The sequence below is a fragment of the Puma concolor genome, chromosome D1 (assembly GCF_028749965.1).
Source record: "Puma concolor isolate L17-30 chromosome D1, mPumCon1.1.hap2, whole genome shotgun sequence".
NCBI classification, from domain to species: Eukaryota; Metazoa; Chordata; class Mammalia; order Carnivora; family Felidae; genus Puma; species Puma concolor.
The window spans coordinates 40,345,082-40,362,221 of NC_141676.1; the positions used below are offsets into that span (position 1 = coordinate 40,345,082).

At 45.3% G+C, this 17,140-nt stretch overlaps 1 protein-coding gene and 1 long non-coding RNA gene across 3 annotated transcripts in view; one reads left to right on the top strand and one right to left on the bottom strand.

Moving 5' to 3' along the window:
- Positions 1 to 17,140, bottom strand: part of NAV2 (neuron navigator 2) — a 397,887-nt gene that overhangs the window by 206,359 nt on the left and 174,388 nt on the right. Inside the window, exons 6-7 of one of the 2 annotated variants that reach the window (XM_086677817.1) lie at positions 15,574 to 15,642; positions 7,027 to 7,193 (exon numbers count right to left, since the gene is read on the bottom strand). In XM_086677817.1, the coding sequence (XP_086533943.1) occupies positions 7,027 to 7,193; positions 15,574 to 15,642 (236 nt within the window). The remainder of the gene's footprint in view (positions 1 to 7,026; positions 7,194 to 15,573; positions 15,643 to 17,140) is intronic. The other variant, XM_086677818.1, reaches the window with a different exon arrangement.
- LOC147576603 (uncharacterized) lies at positions 8,862 to 16,083 on the top strand. Its single transcript, XR_015240960.1, has 2 exons — positions 8,862 to 10,213; positions 15,597 to 16,083. It is a non-coding gene; the product is annotated as an uncharacterized LOC147576603 (long non-coding RNA).

Below are 17,140 nucleotides of genomic sequence, written 5' to 3' on the forward strand. Positions count from 1 at the left end.
GTGTGAAATACAAACTAAAACAATGAAACCTGCGTTTGCCAAAGAGCGGTTGACCTCCACCTGCCCTGCTTGTGAAAGGGCACCATTAACAGACAGCAAATGAACGGACTCTACCACGTTTCGAACACTCAGAGCTCAGCAATTTTTTCACACCATGCAACGAAACCCACAAGGTCAATAAGCTCCAGCTATCAGGAAACAAGAAGTCATAATACTTGATAGCTAGATGTCTGCAATTGGTAGAGACAACAAAGACAAAATGTGAATTGTGCTACGCAAAAAAAGAGAATCCTTCACATCTGACTTTCTACCATCATTTGGGCTAGGGCAGACTGATGCCACTCCACAGATAAATCAACTGGATCTCTGAGAGGTAAGCTGACCTACTGTGGGAGGATTGACAAAATCTCTTCCCCTTCTGCATGAGAATTTAACCTTCAGTTTACCTTGTAACTCTGTTCCCCTGGAAACTTGATAAAGATAGAATGCCAGCTATGTTACTAAGCAACACTGCTCCTGGTAAAAATGACCCTTGGTAGTTAAACCACATCTGGACTGAGAAGAGCTATAAATGGAGTATAAACACCTCTTGGGGGACACCGTCATTTTAGGTTTCTCTAAGTACTGTGACTACTAATCAGACCTCATCCTTGCAGGAACCGTAGAAGTTAGTTGGGCATACTGTGTATTTACGAGAGATCTTGGCTCCCACGGAGCATGTGGCCTTTATGCTAGAGTGACTCTCGCACCTGCCCTGCGGGAGTCTTGTAGCCTCACACCTGAGTGGTCCCATAGGTGGGAGGAGGCAGCGACAGCATCTGGGTGGCTATGCAGCAAACCCCTGGTACAGGACCATGCCTGTGGAAGAGAAACGCTTTCCCTGCCAGCAACCTGTGATTCCTGTCTACATCCTGAGGAGGACAGTGCCATGTGGGGTTCATGGTGGTCCTAAGGGGGATCCTGAGCAGATGCCCCGGTGAGCACTACACTTGCCCCAAAAGCCACACTTCTGGGGAGTATTGGAAGGCCAGAGCTCAAACTCAATTGTCTGCTTCAGTGTAAAGTCTTTCTCTGTTCATTGGCAGGCTCTAAACCTTCCCCTACTTTCCCCCAAACTCCCGCCAAGATAACTATATTCTGGCCCAAGAGACTGGCGCAGCTTCTCAAATACTTGCTAGGCTTTTTTTTCCTGCCAGTGCCAGGTGTGAGGTCGCTTTTCGTTGGTCACTTTTAATTCATCCTGCTTGCCCAGCCTCAACAGCTGATCTAACAGTTCACTGATTCCATTTCCAGATGATCCCCCCTGAGACTCCTTTAAATTCAGCAATACCTCCTCAGTTCAAATCTTTAAACTGGCTTTTTTTTTTTTTTTAAGCCCTCAGACAATTAAGGCTTCTGCTCAGAGGGTCAAGGCGACCTCACGGTTGATTCCCAACCAGAGAGGACGGAGCATGGACAGGCATGCGAGCTCTCCCTGGTCCAGGACTGCCCTGCAACTGCTGGGGTCTCCTGATGGCCAAGGGAGGCCTCACCCCACCGCTCAAATGATCTTGTAGACATTTCCCTCTACAGGTCTTCCACAGGACAAAAGTTTATTAACACAGTGACCCCAGCAGATGTCCTGTTGGATTAACACCTGGACCCAAACAGTGGGATGAGTCACTCCTTCCCAGCCTCCTGCTCTCTTTCCGTGAAAATCTGGAGCTAGAAATCACTGCACATGCTATCACTCCTCGGAAGTCCTCCTGGAGCCTTCCTGACTAAGCCCCTCTTTTTCCTCATGGCTTTGAAGGAATCTCTCTTACAGGACTTGTGAGCACTCCCCCCCGCCCCTGGGGTTGTGAGCCCTGGAAACTCTGAATCTGTGTCTCAGTCCCTTCAGTCATGATGACAAGCCCAAGGCTGGACATAAGCAGTGACAAGATGAACAAATGAAAGAAACAACCTGAAACGGGAACACCCAACCGTATGCTTTTCTGTGTGATGTGGACCACTGAATTAATCCCATGTAACCTGTAATTTTAAGCCAGAATCCTGGTTAATGGCAGGCCATGGGCAACTTCTTCACAGTTCTCTCTCCCAATCATTAACTCAGATAAATAACTTACTTTGCCAACCATAAAGTGACAAGTTTACAGAGATTCTAAATCAATGGCTCCAGTGTTACTCAGACAAGACATAGTGCTGAAGGCTATAAAACTCTGTCTCCACCCCTGTCTGGCTCTTCTTTTCTATTCATGACAGCAGATAGTGAACAAGAGGGAGAAAATGACATAGGATGAAGACCAGGGGAGGGAACCTATGCGAAAGACTTAGAGGGCTCCCATTAGACAAGGCCAAGGGGCCAGGGAAAACAAGCATTCATACCTCACAGTGGCTTAGGGACGGATGACCTCAGACTCACTTTACAGAAGGGGAAACCGAGGACCAGAGAAATTAAGCATTGTTTTTTTATTTTTTTTTAATGTTTATTTATTTTTGAGACAGAGACAGAGCTCGGGCGGGGAGGGCCAGAGAGAGAGAGGGAGACATAGAATCCGAATCAGGCTCCAGGCTCCGAGCTGTCAGCACAGAGCCCGCTGAGGGGCTTGAACCCACAGACGGTGAGATCATGGCCTGAGCGGAAGTCGGATGCCCAACCGATTGAGCCACCAGGTGCCCTGAGAAATTAAGCATCTTGAGTGAGGCCACACTGGTTGGCAGACAGCTTGATCTCAAACCCAAGTGCTTTCTGTACATGCCAAAGTCTGTCCATGTCACTAGTCATAACTCATTGCAAGGAGGCAGTTAAAAGGGCCAGTTGTTAGCAAAGGATCTTGTTATTTCAGCTTACTGTAACCCGCCTCATTTCAAAGGCAGTATTTTTTGTCCAAGAGAGTGAAAACAAGTGCGTAGGGAAACTGACCTCTCACACGTTGCTGATGGGAACAGACGTAGGTACAACCTTTGGAAGTAAAATCTGGCAACGTTAGAACACCTGCAAAATGTGTATACCCTTAAATGAAATGGTATACACATGCAAAAAACACATGAGGATGTTAATTTCAGTACTATTTATAATATCAAAGAATTAGGGGTGGCTCAGCCAGGTAAGCATCTAACTTTAGCTCAGGTCATGATCTCACAGTTCGTGAGTTCGAGCCCCGCGTCGGGCTCTGTGCTGACAGCTCAGAGCCTGGAGCCTACTTCTGATTCTGTATCTCCCTCTCTCTGCGCCTCCCCTGCCCATGCTCTAAGAATAAACAAACATTAAAAAGTTTTTTTAAATTAAAAAAAAAAAGAATTGGAAGCAACCAAAATGAAAGTAGTTAGGAATATTAAGGTGAATTTATGTGATGGAGTCCTATGCAACTATTATAAAGAGAGAATAAACTATAAAAAGGTTGTCCATGATTGGTTGATTTTATTTACAAGATTGTAAGTCATATACAATGTATGTCAGAGTGTCTGTGTACAGAGTTCCTGTAACAATTAAATTATTACTTACAAAGCCCTTAGAACAGTACTTGGCAAATATTAAACAGTAGGGAAAATTCATCAAAATGTGACAGTATATGCATAAAGAAAATACAGAAGAATATAAGTGATAAACAAGGGCTAATTCTGAGAGCAGGGGTTATGCAGGGTTCTCTTTCAATAAATTTATGCTGTTTAAAAATTTTTTACATGACAATTTTTATCACGAAAATATAATAAACATACACTTTCTCTAAAATGAAGAAAACCGTATTATTCAGGAGAGACCATCTTCCATTTGCACAGACTTTAGTTTAGGAATAGTAAATATTTCAAATTCATAGGATGGACCAAATACTTTAGAAATGTATTTGATTTCTGGCAGTGCTAACCCATCCAGAGGATGTAAGTGAGGGGATGGAAAGAAAAGATAATGTCACCAATGTTGAAAATGACAGCTCTTTCCTCTTCCTGAAAAGCTGTGATTCTGGTCTGGAGCCGTAGGGCCAAGGGAGGAAGCGAGGAGCCACCGTATTCCAGGCCATCCCCCAACAGATCCGCAGGGGAACCTGCTCACAGCATCCCTCGGGCCGGGCAAGTTGCCTCACTGCTGCCCCCTGCAGGAGTGAGTGGGGGAAGCCAAAGACGAACCTAACCACGCTAGTGAAAACTGCCCAACTAGCAGCTTTTCCTACAGGCTAAGGATTTGTAGACTTTCCTCCAAACCTCACAAATTCCTGGGATTTACACACCAACTGTGCACTTGGTCACCTCATGGACTAAGCCAATACAGTGTGTGTGTGTGTGCGTGTGTGTGTCCCTAGACTTTTTCCCCACTGTGAAGTATTTTATGTATCTATTCTTCTTCTTCTGTTTCACATCTCAGTTGATTGCTCAGTTGAATACTGAAAATATAAGTATTTTCTAGATCTATTACTCTTCTTCTGTTTCACATCTCAGTTGACCAGAACTAAATTCAGCGATGATGGCAGGAAGGCATTCGCTTCTTTGGACGTGATTTTCGGAGAAATCTTTCAGTTATTTCCTCACAAAGGATTAAGTGCTCCGGGGCTTTGGAAAAGCTGCCTGTTATAATTTCCTTTTATTCCTTTTTATCCTTTTAAAAAATCAAGACTAAGTGTTGAAATATTTTTGTCATATGTTGGAAGAGTAGTGAATTTCTTGTTCCCCTTTCTGGTGGGATCAGATCAACTCCTAGAAGAATCCCTGGTCCAATGGGTCACATGTACAAGCCTACAAATTGGTTTACCTGAGAGAAAATGCCATCATGCAATGCGATCAGGGCCTATCCGACTCATAAGACAGCTTCGAGAAGGACAGGTCATGAGATTATATTGTGGACTTTAACTCATCTGAAAGCAGTCCATACCTCAACTACAGCGCCCACCACACTGAGCTACAACGTATCTGCTCACTAATGTCCACCTCTCCAGGACCTGTCAAGATGAGGGATGCTACCCTGAGCACCCGAAAACCTGCTGTGCCTCCCGATGGCCAGGTGGGGGAGCCACTTCTCCCACCACATGGTCCATGCTGCATGGAGCTGGCTACCTCATAGGCTGCCATCAAGGTCAGATTCAATAGAGGACACAGGGACTGTGAGAAAGGAGGAGGAAATACAAAAGCCTCTTTAGATACAATTGTGCTGTCCCTTTACCTCAGGATGGTGGGGAAAGTATTAGAATAAAAACTACCCGGGTCTGCCGAAGCCTGCTTGACCTAACCTCTCCAGGCTAGGCGAGGGATCATAAAGGTACTCTCCCATGCACCTGGAGCCCCGGTCAGTTATTTTTACCATTCTGGGAGGGAATCCTTAGGGGATTTTGTGAGTCCCAGCTCACAAGATATTCTCACACTTACTACCTTGCTCGATCCTCCCAGGAGACAGGACAGAGCTCGAGTTCAAACCCAGGACTCAAACCTTGATCCGAATTCCAGTGCTCAATTACCAAAGAGGGCAAGTTACTAAATCTCAATTAGCCTCAGTTCTTTTATCTGTAAAATTGGGTTAATGATATTTACCACACAGAATGTTTGTGAAGACCAAGTAACACAGTGAAAATCAAAGTCCCTGACAGATGATACTTATTTTCATTTATTTTTTTATTTAGAGAGAGAGAGAGAGAGAGAGAGCGAGCGCACACGCACGCATGCGAGGGGAGACGAAGGGCAGAGAGAGAAACAGAATTTTTAGCAGGCTCCATACTCAGTGCAGAGCCCGACGTGGGGCTCGATCCCACAACCCTCGGATCATGACCTGAGCCAAAATCAAGAGTCTGACACTTAACCTACTGAGCCACCCAGGTGCCTCTTAAAAACACTTTTAAGAAGACCATACTTTTGAAAGGAACATGTTTGGCTATGGTTGAAGAGGAGAAAAGGAGGGGAGGGGAAGGGGGTGGAAAGAGGGAAGAAGACAACAAATGACTTTCTTAAGGCAGGAGCCAAGGGCTGGATCACAAAGAACTTGACTGGTTGAGACCTCCCACTGCTGGCTGCAGAGTTTCCAATGCCCTGGTGCAAAACTTTCTGCCATATATAGGTCAGCCATACCAAACCTCCCTTCCTATTTTCTCAAGTATGCTAGCTGAGGGTAGGGCAGAAACCAAGCTCCACTAAATGAAACCATCCCGGGCTAGAGGGTAGGTCCAGGAGCCTCGGATCTCGTTCACAGTGGGAAGGCTGCCCAGGCTCCTGGAACACTTTCAGAGTGGGAGGCAGCTCTCCTGAGTCTCGGGGGAGTTGAGGGGCACATCTAGGACAACTCTTACTGTAGAAAATGCTTCCAAGAGATCTGGGCACATCACCCCCACCAAGAAGTCTACACCACTTAGCCTGGGAACAATGAAGGAGGGCTCTGCTTCTGACTGTACAATCTTCTAAGCTCAGTTTCTCCAAGGTCTCATGAGACACAGACCGAAGCAAGCAAATGTTTGTTTCACCATCTTCTGTGCAATAGCCCCCACACAGCTACTCACCTCTTCCCCCATCCTAAGATCTCAGGGCTATGTAGAGCAAAAAGTCATATCCTCTTTTGGTAAAAGTTACATCATCGGAACACTAAGAATAATGTTGCATATTCCTCATATGTAGCCAAGATATTCATTTACACAATCCACATTTCTGCCTTTTTCAAAGGGTGAAAATTCCCTTGTTCTTAACTTCCCTCATATCACTTTTAACGGGTAGAAAGCTTATCAGGTCACAAAACGCACACTCCGAGAACCTTGCATTTCTGGAAAACCATCTACCATACAGAGCACGTTCTGTGACAGTTTACTTTCAAGTTGTAAATGCTATATTGCTTCTCTCTGTAGCCAGGTGTCTTCCGGGCCCCTACTGAAACAAATACTCCTAATTCCTGCTGGCAACCATGAACCTATTTCCACCACTTTATTAATGCCTCTGCTAACAAAGTTCCTGCCAGCCAAGTATGTCCTATGGCCCATGCTATGTGCAACCTTGTTCCCAACCCTAGCAAACTCACCCAAAGGAACCAGATCTGTATACAGGAAAATGCCAGATAGGACCCTCAAGAAGTTGACTTACCTTTCTCGTGGCTGCTTGGCAGTGGTGGTGGAAGTGGGGAGGTGACCGGTTTGGACTTGTCATAGTTGTTAAAGCTCTGGCTGCGTCGGTTGTTGGCAGTGGCTGACCCTCCACGTGTTTTGGCTTCACTGCCTGCAGTGGATACCCTTGCAGTAGGACCTGGAAGCCTAAAATGCAAAAGCAACAGGAAAATGGATTCAGTCTCAGGAGAACAGCAGTGTCTCAGAAGAAGGAACTGCAACCATGCAGGAGGTAGAGGAAACCATTCAAGACATTGGGTCTGTGGAGATTTGCCAGTCAAAAAATTCAATGGAACTACCACAAACATCTAGGCTACCAATGACCCCAGCAAAGTCCAACAGCAAAACATGAGTTTTCCTTTGAGCAAAGAGAAATTCTGAAGGAAAAGTAAATGAATATGTTTGCTGATTAAAAAATATGAACTTTATCTTCCTTTTTCTCTTGAATGAGTAATTTATTTTTCAATAGGGCAAACCATGTCAACTCTAATTCTATCAAGTGTGGAACATAAGGGCCTATTAAGACTTTAAACTTTTTACCTTCTGCGCGCATCTCTTCTAGTAGGTATTAATATGGCCATAGTCCATATTAATGTCATAATCCAGGGTTGCAGTATCAAGAAAATGACGTAATTTATAATAGAGAACCGTTAGCACTCAGGACCCAATACAACTGCAACGAGAAAACTTACGGCCTGGATGAAAACATGTGTTCAGACATACATTCTCCCTCAACACCTGACAACATGTCCCTGTAGGTATTATTTAGAGGCTGAAGCCCAGCTTCTCTGCACAGCAGACAGAAAAAAATCATACGTTCTTTCTGTAGAATAAGCAGGAATCTATTAACCTAAGGACAAACATACACCTTAAGTAAAGTACCTCATTTAGAGTGGTTTGGGAAATAAAGTTAGTGGACATTTTTGTAATAGGTCTACAGATCTTACGGCCTCCTCCCCAAAGAGTTAAGGGTAAGACTCCCTCAGAATTTTGGGTCAGAGAGTACTAAGCAGGCTGTTTCTAATCGTTAAAAACGGAAAAAGAAACAAATAATGAAATCTTTAGTTATATCTTTCAGCTAAAACCCACTTAGCTGTTTAAAAGCCACTGGAACCTCCGCTGACTAGCAAAAGATCTAGTGAGAAGTCTGAATTTTCAACCCATAAAGCTTTCAACTTTCTCTCCCCATTGCAAATCTGTAAGCGCCAAAGAAGTCTGCAGTCTGGAAGCATTTTAGATATAAGCCGGCGATCACTTTAAACTTTTTTCTTGCTGGCTGAGCAAGAAAGATGGTTGTAGCATAAACAGAGAACATGAGCTGGTGAGAGAAGACTGTAAAATTTATACAGTTAGGAAGGTGGCCCAATTCCCTGACGGGGAGCTAGGAGGGAAGGAAGGGGCTGAGTTCTCTCCCCTAACAAGAGGCAGAGGGAAGTGCACTTTCCACTGCACTAGGACGATTTGACCCTTTTACCCCATCTTGTTTTGGAGAAAAGATTCACCCCACATAGACAGGCAAAGAGTGGGGTATAAAGCCAGCATCTATATTTGGGTCCAGATGTGGCCAGCACAACTGAACAAGGAGGCCCAGCAAGGGGATTTTGGTACCTCTTGGTTCTGCCTTTAATACAAATGGCATCCCGAGAGCCCTCCAGGTCAGTGTTAGCTGAGTACTCAGAGCCAATGGCAGAGCTTCTGCAGATACAGACATGGGGTCCTCTGGGCTGGACTCCTTTAACCCAGCTATAGTCTGCAGAGCCTTAATGCCCACAGACAGGCCTGGGAAAGAATTATAGACTTCTTTCGAGATGATGTCACAGCAATAGTATTATGTGGTACAGGGTAATAGGCCACAGCATTCTACTTCAGTAGGGGATTTGCAAGAAGTAGGTAAGCAAAAAGCAACAAGAAGGGAAAACAGGCTTCCTTTTGGAGTTGCTGCAGAGCTCCCACTGCCCCAACTCAGGGCTCTCCAGGGCCTCTATGGAAATAAGATCGACCAAAGCATAGGATGGGATGGGTACAACCTTGAATTGGGTAGGCAATCTGGTCCTCTGTGAGGCAGCATGTAGTAATGGATAAAATAAGGACTTTTTCCACACATAGAACACTGGACCAGTCTTATAATTTCTCCAAGATTCATGTTCCAGATCAGATAACTTTGGAATAATAAACTAGCCAATGGGATAGTTGTTCGTTTGAAATGGGGCTTAATGTCGGGCCTGTTGTGAGTATTCAATTCATGTTAGTTTCCCCTTCTCATCCTCTCTGTTGAGCATAAACTTATAAATGAGTTGGGCATTGTCATAAAGGAAACACGCTTTGGTACAAAAAAGAATCAGACAAAATAATGAAGGAAATTGATGGATCTAGATGAAAGTATCAGAAGAAAGCAGATAAAAATCAACACACACAAGACAGAGATCTACATTTTCAAGGAGGTAAGCCAGGCTTTGGCAGATGGTACTTATTTCCCTAAGAAACATTCCAGAAGAGGAACTGCTCTATGGAGGAACATTCCAGAAGAGGAAGATCTATGACTAAGACCTTCTACTTAGGGCATCTCCGAGCCATCTGTAGGCCCCATTCCCCACAGTGAAACATTCCTGGTCTTGGATCAATAAGCTAGTTCTGGTCTCTCCTGGGTCGTCATCATCAGATTCCCTTCACTGGGTCAGGACCTAGAGGTACACCTTGGATGAGAGTGGCATAGCCATCAAGCGGCTACAGGGTTGAACCAAGTTTTCTAGGACTTCAAGAAGGACTTCTTGAAGGCTTTGAGGGCAGCTGACAAGGAAAAGAATGGTTGGCACATACTTAGCAAGGGCCACCACAAAGTTCAAGCCAACTCATGTCATCTTCTACCCCCATCACTTTTACACTGTAGTCAGCTCAGCAACCTGAACTTGACCAAATGGGAAGACAGGGTGGAGACCAAGTAATTTCTTCCAAGTTTCAGTGGGTGTCTATGACAACACAATGCTTTACAATGTGAGGTGTGAATGGGCTTGAGTAGTTGCTTGCTCCAAAGCAAGCCTCCTCCATCCCTCTGAAATTTTCAACAAAGTCTGCCTGAGACACAAAGGCCATGAATGTGTGGTGGGTAGGAAGTAAGAAAAAAGGCTTCTTTGGATCCACCCATGAGGGAACCAAAATATTCTTTGATTGTGAGTCAATCTACCAAATTGATTCAGGCTGAATTATAAGTATAGGATTTCAAATGTTTCACTTCAAAGACAATGCTGACCTTGAGGACCTAAGGTACATGAGCAATCACTGGGGCATGACTTTCTGCAGGTTGAAGAAGAGTTTTCCACGGTGTGAATGTTTATGCCCCCCTTCACATTCAGATGTTGAAATCCTAATGTCTTAGTGTGGTGGTGTTAGGACGTGGGGGACTATGGGAGGTGATCAGGTCATTACACAGAGCCCTCATGAATGAAATTAATGACCTTATAAAAGACAGTCCAGAATGCTGGCTGGCCCCAGGTAGGGATGGAGTGAGAAGTCAGCAGTCTGCAACCTGGAAGTCAGCACTCACCAGAACCTGGCAAGGCTGGCATCCTGATCTTGGACTTCCAGCTTCCAGAAATGTGAGTGACAAATTTCTGTTGTGTATCAGCCACTGAGTCTGTGGTATTTCACTTGGCAGCCCAAACAGACAAAGACAGGGTTCTAGTTCGATCTCATCTAGATCTTAGGGTAAGGCTGATTGATCCTAGAAAACATCTAAATTACCCATGTATTGATAAAAGAATATGCAAAGGTCGGAAGTAATTCAAAGAAGGAAAATGATAACCTTGGAGGTTGGTGGGATGGTCAGGGAAGGTTCCAGATAGACGTGACCCCAGAGCAAGGTGGCATGTGGAATGGAAATGTGAGTGGAGAACAAGAAGGTACGGAGTCATGGAGAGAGGCAGAGGTCTCCGGCAGAGGGAAGCCTATAAAAAAAAGTGCAGAGGAAGGAGGGTCTGGTGTGTGCTGGGGAGTGGGGGGACAGACTGGGAGGAAAGGAGGCTGGAGAAGTAGGCAGGGCCAGAATAGAGAGGCCCTTGTATATTGCAATATGAATCTGGACTTTTTCCTGCTCTCCAGCAAATAAGTCATAAATTAGGGAGGCCGGGAGCAGTATCTTCTAGTTCACGGTAACGCAGACCTCAGGCTCTCCAGCTCACGTTCTCCAGTTCATAACTGTTAACATCCTGATGCATCACAGGAACTTCTATCAAGTCCCAGCCTGGAAACAGCTGCTGTCTGTACTTTAGGATCCTCTGCAGAAGAGGTGGGTCTCGCTCATGTGGAACAGCCATGGGTAAAACAGACGCTGCCCAAGGTACCTGCCTCAGTGAAGAAAAGCAGGGAGAGGGGAGCACATCAGGTCAACCTGTATCAGTTATGGTGCCAGAAGAGTTCCAAGGCTCCTGTGCAAGCACAACTCCACTTCTCAAGACCATTCCCTGTTCCAAACGTAGTTACGAAATGACAGAGGACACAGATGGGTTCTTTGAAACATACACATGTCGTATCAAAAGAATAAGTTTAAGGGAAGTGGCATAAAAAAGAGGCAGAAGAGAAATCCTGCTGCTATTGAAGCCGTGGTCAATTTCTCCGACATGTGCAGAGCCGAGCAGGCAGGGTGGTAAATTGTCATTCTCGGCACATGACCTCGGAGTACATCCCGGCTCCACGCGCTGTGTGTGCTGATGGGAGGAAAGCTGTTTTTCCCCTGCAAAACCACTTCAAAGGCCGGGAGAAGATGGCCCTCCCAGGGGGAATGGCAGCTTGTGTGCACATGCTTGGGACCTCAGGTGGCAGGCATTGTGATGGGAGATGCTTTCTGCCAGAGGAGGTTATTAAATGTTGAATCTCTCATCTCCATGGCCTCTGCTTTTCAGCAGCTGGACAAAGAGGACAGAAGTATCAGTCCCACTGCTTCCTCTCCACGAGATGGTCATGTGATCAACTCTGTGGGGTTTTGCTGGAGACAGGTGGTCTGGTGGCCCTCCCTGGCCCAGATCAACCCCAAACACCAACCTCACTGTATCTGCTAGTTATAGTGTATAGACCAGATATCTATCAAAGGACTGGAAATGACTTCATTTAACCCATGTATCATGAGTGAGGCAGCACTACCCCGTTTTGCTGGTAAGCAAACACAGGCTCCTGGAGAATAAAGAATTTGCCCAGGATACGTGGTAAGTGATGAAGATGGGCTTTCACTAGGTTTGACTAGCTGCACTCCCAGCCACGTACCTCTCTACCTCCACAGACAGAACACATCTGCAAACCCAGGGCTCACCAGGGTTGCCAAAGGACGATAATTGTAGTCGAAGGCAGAAATTCATGAAAATCCTTCATCCCTGTATGGATTCCCTCTATTAGCATCCAGATTCAATGGAGAGGCTTCCTACCCTGTTCAATATCCCTGGTACTTATCCAAGGTGTTTGACTCTGGCAGGTGTTCAAAGTTTGCACTTGAACTCTATTTCCAAAGCTCTGGGAGAGTTGTCTTGCTTAGCCAGCAGGGGTAAGGTGGTTTCTTTTGACAACTAATTTTGCAGCTACGTTTGGTGATGCCCGGATCAGCTAAAACGCTTATCAGAATTGTGCTCAAGGCTGGGGATGGGAAATGGAGGGGGGTTAGGGAAGGCAAGGAGGAGTATTAGGCAAATAATGAAAGAACATCCTTTCACTGGCCTCATCAGAGACAAAGATGCATCCAAAAGAAACTCTAGGTGAGGGATGTGACCCTGAAAGAAAGCCAGACCTTGGCTTTCAGTCAACTTGGAAGCCCTGTGCCCAGCACACCCTGGGGTCAGGGGCAGACACGGCCTCTTCCTTCGGTTCTTCCGCTCTTCCCACTGCCTCCTTCCATCATCTGGGACTGATAACCACTCACACTCGGGATGGGCATGTGCTTCCAATTAAATATTTTCCCAGCCAGCTCCTGCTTATCTTCTAGAACTGAGTACATCGTGGGAACAAACACCAGACTTCAGGTTCCCTCCAAGCTCACTTAACTTCCTTTCCTTTTATCTGTGAAAGGATTTCAATTTGCAACGGAACTGGAGAATGGGAAATGGAGAATCCCACACAGGTGCCCTCAGAAGACCCAAGTTTAAAAACTGCAAATCGCATTTCCCATAAACGCCTGACTTACAGAAGACAGAAACCTATCTCCTGACCAATGAACGTCTGCCTAGAATCCCTCTCTATCCTCAAGCCAATGAACTTACCACTTGGACTCTGGCTAGATCTCCCCTTCTTGCACTCCAGGCCCATCAATACAGCACACCCCGAACCCTCAACAGACTCACCTGTTTCTTGCTATGGCTGCATTTCCCAAACTGCAATTCCTCTGCTATTCCCAAATAAACTCGATTTGAGTTTGGTAATTTGAGCTCACCTCAGTTTACGTCTCTATTTAGGTTGATGTTCAAAAACTGGGAACCCAGTTTGCCAGTGCAGGGGGTGTCTGAGGGTGGCCTGGTGTGATTTTTCAGGGAAAGCAGGCACTCTAGCATGGAGTCATGAACTGCACGTTTAAGTCCTCCAGCCCCACCCTGGCCAAATTCAGGTGTCCTCACCCTAATCCCCACGTGATGGTATCTGGAAATGGGGCTTATGGGAGGGACTTCATGTGGCTGAAGACCTCATGATGGGCCTTGTAAGAAGAGAATGGAGAGGGCTTTCTTCCTCTCTCTCTGCTCTCCGTGTGAGGACACAGCAAGAACATGGCCATCTAGAAACCAGGAACAGGGCCCTCATTACAATCTGACTGTGCGGGCACCCTGATCTTGGACTTCCTAGCCTCCAGAACTATAAGGGAAACAGTTTAAGTCAGCCAGTTTATGGTGATTTGTTGTAGCAGCCCAAACTGACAAAGGCACATGATTATGAAAAGCACTGATGAACGTCGGTTCCCTCTTGTCTCTCAGAACCAAGTCTGGGTAACATATGCACTTGTTCTACAGAGAAGCAATGGCCCCGTGGCTTCTCCCCAACAGCCAGGCAGATCCTGAGTTGGGTCTCCCTATGTATAACTTTTTAGAAAAGAAAAAGTAAACTCTGGCTAGAAAAAGGCACTGAGAACTTGACAGAGTGGGGCAGCAAGCAGACATTCAGTATGTATTTGTTACACGAATACAGATAGAAATGTAGTGTGGCGTGGGGGCGCCTGGTGGCTCAGTCGGTTGAGCGTCCAACTTCAGCTCAGGTCACGATCTCGAGGTCTGTGGGTCTGAGCCCCGCGTCGGGCTCTGTGCCGACAGCTCAGAGCCTGGAGCCTGCTTAGGATTCTGTGTCTCCCTCTCTCCCTGTCCCTCCCCCACTTGCACTCTGTCTCTCTCAAATATAAACATTGAAAAAAAGTGTAGTGTGGATATCCCTTTAGCTTTAAATGAGAATTCAATGAAAATCATGAACCAGCATCAGGTTCTATTAGGATGCTACAAAGGGCAAAGTGAGGCAAAAGGCCAAGAGTAACAGCTGAAACGTAAGATTTTTTTAAAAGCAGCCTTGACAACCCCATAAATACCAGAATTCAAGGGGGAGGGAGAGAGAAAGAGTGTAAACACAGTGGTTAAAGTGAGGGTTCTGGAGTTAGGTCAACTGGGCTCAAATCCTGGCTTTTCCACTTTCTGTATCATCTTGAGTAACTTAACTAACTTCCTAGACTTTAGTTTTCTTATCTGTAAAATGGGGATAATAACTAGTGGCCGCATGAAAACTAAAGTGAGGATTAAATAAGATAAGGCATTCAAGCTGATGCATAACAAGCATTCAATAAATGTCAGCTCTTGCTGCCTTTAAAAGAAGAGTAGATGCCAAAGATGTGACTGGCATTTTCCATATCCTGGAATCGGTCCTTACAGTATGCAGTAAATGTCAAACTCTGTGTCAGGAGAATTAGTGAGCAAGACTAACTTTTATTTTTAGGTAACTGAGGCAATCTCTCCGAGGTACAAAGAGCATCCGGAAACGAAAAGGAGACACAGCCACCTTGCTGCTTTGTCTCCTCCGACCAATTGGATTCATGCTTTGGGTGCTTTAGAACTCAAGAGCAACCAAACCCGCATTAGTAATTTTAGCAAGAACAGCAACGATAAAAAGCACAACACACATAAAGGAGGTGCAGATGACGTGGGATCAGGGCCAGGCCAGAGCAGGGAGCCAAACTCATCATAAAACCACCACAAAAACCACCTAGAAACTTACCTCTCCCTAAATCAGAAAGGATTTTGATACGAAGCAATGAAAGCCCAAATCAATGAAATGCATTGATTTGAAACATTTATATACACCTTAACGCCAGCCACACACACTCTGACACACACATTCCCCCTTTCAATGACCCCACAGGCACTCTCCAAATTCTCCCACATTGGGTCATTAGCCAAAGCATGTTTGGTTTTCTCAAACTGCAAACATGAAACGGGCAGAGGGACCAAAAGGAAACTTAGCCAGAACAAAGCGATCAATGAGCTGGGTTGAAACCATGCTTTGCAGGACACAGAGAAAGTCTAACCTAGAGATCTTTTTCTGACCCAGAGTGAAGCGGATGATTTTGCTTTGAGAGGAGTCCTTGGATGATGCACTGCATGACAGGAAAGAAAAAAGTGGGAGAGATGAGTGAGGGGAGAGAAGATACGTTAGACACGCACATCACTAACGGGAGTCCGTGACAACGGGCACGCGCCTGGGTTGCCCTCTGCCCACTTTTCCCGTAATGGGCAGCCTTCCTTCTGAGTCTGGCTTTTCTGATTTGGTGACATTCCAATGTGAAGCAATTGCTATCAAGATTATCTAAGAACATTTGATTTTTTTTTTTTTCGTTTTTCTCAAGACCAAGTATCTTTTCTACTACCTGTGACATGAGGCCGCCTTCTTCCCGCAAAAAAAACACCGAAGCGCAGGATCTTGGACACGTAAACAAACTTGACAACTTTCCCAGAGCATCTAGATGCTTCCATCTCACATGCTTCTTTTACCAGGGTGCTTTTCGGAAAACGTGTCATAAAATGTTGACCCAAAACAAGGGTACAGATGTGTACAAGTTTTGCTGGTCTTGGGAATATTTGCTCTCAGTGATATAGAAATGTTCATTTAAAGTCTTATGAGCTTGTTATATTCTAGATTTTGGACCATAAGTTGGTGTAATGGAGAATCTTGATTGGGCTTCATCAAAAGGTAAGCTCATTTACTGTCTTGTGAAAGGAGAAATATTTATCTTTCTTGTATCCACACACCGTATACCAGGTTCAACCTGTACCAACCTGTGTTTCTCAACACACGTTCCCTGGAACCCTAATGCAGTGATCTGAGGTGGGAAAAACAACGTTGGTGTCACTAGACTCTGAAAGTAAAGGAAGAGACAGGAGAGACGGCAGGAAAAAAAAAGAAAATCAACTGTCTGGATTTTTCCTAAACGGCTAAATATTGATAATATGTAAGGTAGACACAGAGGAAGAAGGAAGCGAGTCTTGGGAAGTATGCTCCTCTCCTGGACTCTGGGACTGGTGAGGAATTTCATGAGGTAGAACGTGGATCAAGTTCTCGGCCTCACGCAGATTAACGAGAAGAGAGGAGGTAAACGTGAGCCTGCATTTGGCCATCATCGAGGAGTCGCTCTGATTCCCTCATGCCAGCATCTCGAATTTCCTTTGCCAGTTTCCATGAGTCCTTTCTTAAACAAATTTCATGGAAAAGCTGCCAAGTTTTAATATTTGCTACCCCATGAGGTGCAGTGTTTAGGCATATTTGTATCTGGCAGAGTTCTAACAAAGGACTAAAACAAACCTGGCGTTTGGGGCTTCCATCAACATTTGACACTGATGATCAAGGGCTCAAACCATCACCCTTGGGATCGTGATTATCAGAGACAGAATCTGGGATAGAAACACAGTGGAACTAAGCCAGTGATGCCATATTACCAGTCTTAAATCTACAGCCAGAGTGTAAGCAGGAGATGTTAGACCCCTAGAATTTGAGAATAAGATTGTCCTTTGGAAGTAAAATGATAAAGTATCAGTATATAATGGATGAAAACAGTTGTCTGCAGAAGTAACCCAGTCTGGGCCAGACAAAGGAGGAGT